General features: G+C 38.2%; 1 protein-coding gene across 1 annotated transcript; it reads left to right on the top strand.

Moving 5' to 3' along the window:
• The first annotated feature begins 868 nt into the window (after positions 1–868).
• Positions 869–4,693, top strand: LOC104469321 (ubiquitin-conjugating enzyme E2 N). The gene is made up of 4 exons (XM_010083782.1): positions 869–949; positions 2,901–3,147; positions 3,338–3,478; positions 4,011–4,693. The coding sequence occupies exons 1-4, from the start codon at positions 869–871 to the stop codon at positions 4,049–4,051; spliced, it is 510 nt and encodes a 169-aa protein (XP_010082084.1). The 3' UTR covers positions 4,052–4,693.
• The last annotated feature ends 1,307 nt before the right edge of the window (positions 4,694–6,000 follow it).

Here is a 6,000-nt window from a genome sequence, read left to right as displayed (position 1 = left end):
AAGATTTTTGTCTAGAAAGATACTGGAAAATGAATTATTGGATATGCTTGATCTTCCTGATTAGTTAAAAAAAGGTGGGAAGTTGAAAGTTTAGGTAGAAAATATTTATTTATGTTAACACGTCTGAGGTACTGTTTTCATTGGGTAACCATCCTCTGGGGAAAGTAATAAAAAAAAAAAATTACAAAATAAGATCAATGTGTAGTTAAACACTTTTGTGTTTGTAGATTGAGTCCACATCTCATGACTCTCCTGTGGATGATTTACAGGGGTTTTTTTTTTTTGTACTTTAACGTACACTTAAAAAAAAAGAATCTTTAAGCAGTTCAGTTTCCTGACCTGGTGCAGTGTTGCACTGTATACTGAAAACTATTTATCTCAAATGTGACTTATTTTTCCAAGTCTTATGGCAAATCAAATTGATTTTAGTATCAGCATGTCTTTAACTGACCATCTTACTGTAAAATGTGGAAGTCAAGTCCCTGATTTCACCTTAGAACTGGACCTACTTGTATGTTTTTATATGCTTAGATCTTAAAATGTAACTTTTAAAATCAATTTCTCCCTTTCTGTTCCTTTTCCATGGTTTCCCCCAAAATATGTTAAAGAAATTAATAATATTTTTTTCATAATTGAAGGGCAAAAGCCTTATTTACTGTCAGAATTTAGCAGGTGGTGTTGCTGTATTTAAGTACAAACATTTCATGTTCTTTTAATAAGTAGCATCTTTCTTGTGATTTTCGTAGCCTAACAAGCTTGTCTGTGTTTAAAAAGATTGCTTTAAAAAGATGCCTTTTCTGAACCAAAGATGGTTCAGAAGCTTCTTGGGTTTTGCATTAAACGGTACTGAGGTATGCTCACAGGAGTCATGACCTCTCATTTTGTGTGCGTCAGAAGTTCAGCCTGGTGCTTGCTCTCTCAGCATGATGGCTGCATCGGAGCCTGGCAGGTATGAAAGATGTGTCAACCAATTCCCTCACAAGTTTCTTGCCAGTATTTCTCCTCACCTCTGTTTGAAAACAGTTTCAATTATGCCAATAGTGGTGGAGCTCCATGCACGTTGCAGGAAGTGAGATGTGCTTCCTTAAGGGACTTTTCATCTAATATTAATGTTCCACAGGGGGCCTTGTGTGGGTTTGGAGTAGCCTCAGCACTGGCGTAGCTGTGTGCAGCATAAATGCTTTTCTTTGCCCTCTGCTTTTCTGTGGTGGTTTATAGCAAGATAACCACATCCATGTAATGTAGGGGCATAAAGGGCTATCTGAAGGTGATGTACTGGCAGTGGTGTAGCCCCTTCAGTATAATGCGGTACCTCGATTAAAAGAATCGTTTTTCTCATATATGGGCGCTCTCATTGTTTACTGACAAATGGTTTTCAGTGGCAGAATGTGCAGCTCGCAGCCAGGCGTTGCTCCCTCAGTTGTGCTGGCAGGTAGAAGTGCTGATGCTGCTGCCAGAGAACTGCTGATTCTTGGGTTATTTTAAGCCAAGATTGGCTGCCTGGTATGGTTACAGTCAGCATACTGGCGTAACTAGGGAGGCAGTCTGGGGACTTGAGTGAGTGAGTGGGGGCTAGGGACTGCTGAGACCAGCTCAGCCATTAAAATGTTACCCTTAATATAAAAAAAAAAAAAATCTTAAATTTGAGGATGCCTATAAGAACCAACCCCACAGTTTGCCTACTAGCATGTATCTGGGAAAGACCAAGTTGTAGCAGCTGTGAAGAAGCTTAAAAATTGGGTAATTAATATTACACCTACAAGTTACCATTTTTCTTCAGTAGAAACAGTGTAATTTTTCTTTGAGAGAGCCAACACAGAAAGGTGGTGAAAAAATTAACTGTATATAGTAAAAACAAGGTAGAGGAAAAGCAGGAAATGGGGCTAAAATTACCTAAGGAAATGAGGCTTCTGCAGGACTTCTTGTCCCTGCCTAATGTCCTGTTGCCCATTTTGGCATTGGGTTCTTTTTTTGTAAGATGGGGAATGGTGCCTATAAGACTCATGAAGGCTGCCAGCAGAGGAGAGGGAAAGGTGTACAGGACTTGGTCTGTCTGTGTGCTCAGTGCATTAGTGGGATGGATGGTCACAACGTGGGCAGCCCTTAACTCTGGTCACAGCCTGGTGCTTGAGGCAGGATCAGTGCTGTAGGCAGAAGAATTGAGCAACAAAGAACACGAACCTTTGTAGGAAACCAGGCTTCCTTAATTTTGCTGCTTACAGAACAACTTGTCTGTCTCCTACTGCTTGTTAGGGTGACTTCAGACATGGTTATATGTGGGCTGAAAGTGCTCACACTAAAGCTATTTATGCATATATATGTGTAAATACACAAAACATTGTTTAAAGTACATTTAGTGATGCAGGAGAGTAGTACTTTAAAATCTTTGCAGTTGGATCTGATTCCGGTACAAATGTTCATCTTAATAAACCAGTCCACTCTTGTTAGAGTTAACCCTGAACACTGTGAGTGTTTAACCCCTTTAGCTTTTTACTTACAGGGTTTTCTATTTAAGGTAGAATGGGAAATGCTTTTGGTATTTTCATTGAGGTATTCTTTAAAGTGCTTTTAAGTATACTGAAAAAAAATAACAGCTTGGCAGTAGTTTAATAAAAATTTAAGTAATTTGTTGAGGACAGCTTAATTGTTATCTATTACGTTGCACTATAAAGCACACGCTATTACAGTGTTTGAGGCATCTGAAAGGAGATGCATACCAGTTTACCACATCCTCATCTTCTTTCTGCAGATGTTCTTTGACTTTAAGGTATTTGTCTAATGCTGTTTCTGTGGATGGAGGGAAATATTGCATAATAAATAGTTGTTTTAAAAAGTTTGTACAGATTATGTTTATCTTAAATGGGTTGTATTTGTTACATTGCTGCTTCTCCTTCTTCTAGGAAACCCAGCGCTTGCTGGCAGAGCCAGTCCCTGGGATAAAAGCAGAGCCAGATGAAAGCAACGCACGTTATTTTCATGTGGTCATTGCAGGTCCACAGGATTCCCCCTTTGAGGGTGGGACATTTAAACTTGAACTATTCCTTCCAGAAGAATATCCAATGGCAGCTCCTAAAGTACGTTTCATGACCAAAATTTATCATCCTAATGTAGACAAGCTGGGAAGAATATGTTTAGATATTTTGAAAGGTAAGTGCTACCTTGTTTTCTTTCTTTTGATCTTATTAAGTACAGAAACTTGTAAATTGGCCCTAAAAAGAGATTTCAGTTGTTAAAAAAAAAATACCTTGCTTGTTCTTTAATCTGGAAGAGGGAAACTTGCTATTTCTGTAGACTGTGGTGAATATGGTGTTTTATACTGCTATAAATGTCTCTTCAGATAAATGGTCCCCAGCTTTGCAGATTCGTACAGTTCTGCTATCAATCCAGGCTTTGTTAAGCGCTCCCAATCCAGATGATCCACTAGCAAATGATGTAGCTGAGCAATGGAAGACCAATGAAGCCCAAGCCATAGAAACAGGTGATGTATCTTAGTTGTTTTTTTTTTCCCCCTAGCTTCAGGAAGTAGCTGAATACTAATTGGTTGGGGGATATAAATCCTGACCTCTTGTTTTATGTCTGTAACTGGCAGAAACAGTTATTGCATACAGTCGTACTCCAAGTACGCTGAACTTGCCTGTGGTGATCTATTTTCAAGTCTGTGAGGCTTGCTAGAAGAAAAGCTTTCTCTTGGGCTGTTTTATCTTGAGTTTTCATGCTCCTGAATGAGAAGCATATCTAATTTGGAGCTGTGGTAAAATAAAAGTACACACCATTGCTTTTCCTCAGCTACATTATGCCTCTTCACTTTTGGATCCACTGTGGTTAGGCCACTTCTGTAATATACAGAAGTTGACAGCTGCTGGAGTTCAAAATGGCACTTAAAATCTCAGAACTGATATATTTTGTGTACTTGCAGCACTGCTATAAAAGAGATCTTTAAGTATTTAAAATTACTTTAATAAAGCCTGAAAAATACATCTTTTCTTAAATATATTTCTTTTTCTTTACAGCCAGAGCATGGACTAGGCTATATGCCATGAATAATATTTAAATGCGCTTTGAACATCAAGTGTGCATCACTTCTCCTGTTCTGCCAAGACCTCTTCCTTTTTTGTTTGCGTTTAATGGACACAGTCTTAGAAACATTACAGAATAAAAGCCCAAACATCTTCAGTCCTTTGGTGATTAAATGCACATTAGCAAATCTGTGTCTTGTCCTAATTCACTGTTGTACCGCATGAGCAGAGGCTAGAAGTATCATCTGGATTGTTGTGAAATCGTTTGAAAGCAGCAGCACATCTCTGCTTTTAATTGTTTTTCCCATCTTGGTTGAGTATAAGCACTGTGAATGAAGGTAGGCAGGGTTAGCTGCGGGGCTTTTTGTTTTAATGTTGTGGGCTCCTCCTCCCTTTTTATGGTGATGCTAATTATATTGGTAAAAGCAGCTAACCAGTTATACTTTAGAATATACCCTCTAGCCCAGTCTAACTTAGATGCTGTAGATGGACAAGCTTCATTGTTTGAACAAAAAATGGGAACATTAAACTTCCATCTCCTTCACTAATAATATTGTGATTCTGCTGTCCAGTATAGAAAAATCCCTCCAAGAAAAAGCTTGTGACCATTTTGTATGGCTTGTCTGGAAAATCTCCTGTAAATCTTATGTTTTAGTAAAATATTTTTTGTTATTCTACTTTGCCTTTGTACAGTTTATTTTGCTGTTTTCATTTCTCTAATGTGACAATCGTATTTAAAAAAAAAAGTGAAACCAGAACTGACAATTTGTCTTTACCAGTCTGACAGATTAAACAGTAAAGAGGTGGAATTCACAATATTTTTTTGCTTCTGTTTGCTTTTTTTTTTATTAGCTTGTATTATGTGGGTGACCTTACCTGGCCAATTTAATATGAAACTGCATTTGGAGTGACCTTTAGAAACAAGTCTCTGATGTAACCATTGTAACCATAATTTTAGTAAATGCATTGGTATGGATTTTCATGGACTTAACCATCATCAAGTAGGAGGCTGAGAGCAAGTGACAGCACTAATTATGAGTATGTGTATAACTTCTCTTTGCTGATTGTCATCAGATGTTGGGCTACACAGTTTTCTGACTTCAATTCCTGCCATCTATTAACATGAAATACCAGTGTGTAGAACCACTGTTACAGCCAGCTTGTGTATCGACTGGTGTTTGCTTAACCACTTAGAGCTAGCCCCTCCTACCACTGGTTTTCTCTAGGAGCCTTATTAAGCTACTTGCTTGAGCGACTGGACTGCTTAAATAGCAACAAAGCAAAGCTGCTTTATTGAAGGGAAGGAAGGTGATTAGAAACTTCCTTCTCATCCTTGATTTTTGTGTATGCATCTTGTCTGGGAGTCCAGCAGCTTTTCTGGGAACCTGTCTTATTGCTTCCCTTAATTTCTTAAAAAACAAAAAGAGAGAAAAAAAAAAAGCTTAAAAGCTTTTGATGAGGCCAACCTGAAGTATATAAATGACCGCTTGCAGTGGTTGCAGTGGGGAGTGTTTTGTCATGCAATTCAGGGGTATGGTTATGTAGTCTGTTGGTATTCTCCTTATTTCACCTCTTCTTACTCTAGTGTCATCTGAAATTTCTATAGAATGTGGTGTATTTATTGTGCTCTTATGTAAGATGAAGAATATCTATTAAAACTACATTTTCCAACAGACAGTGCTTTCAGTGGTTAGTAACTGGTATTGTCCCTCCAAGTACTCCTTTTAGCATGGTTGAAGCTTGGTTCAGAATTCAATTTTTTCACTAGACTGAGCTACCAAAAAAAAAACCAAACAAAAAAAAAAACCCCCTGTTTTAAAAGTAGTTTGTCTTGAATGTAAGCCAAAGTTGGATTCGGGGGTTGTAACAAATTGGTGTTCACCCCTCTGAAGAACATGAACCTTGCTCCCTTGTTACAAATGAGCATGTGGTTGGGTTTAGCTGGCATACCATGGGCAACTTTTGTGGAAAGCAGATGAGAATA

The sequence above is a fragment of the Pterocles gutturalis genome, unplaced genomic scaffold (assembly GCF_000699245.1).
Source record: "Pterocles gutturalis isolate BGI_N339 unplaced genomic scaffold, ASM69924v1 scaffold8380, whole genome shotgun sequence".
In the NCBI taxonomy this organism is placed as follows: domain Eukaryota; kingdom Metazoa; phylum Chordata; class Aves; order Pterocliformes; family Pteroclidae; genus Pterocles; species Pterocles gutturalis.
The sequence above is the reverse complement of the archived record's forward strand: the minus strand, read 5'-3'. Positions and strand labels throughout refer to the sequence as shown.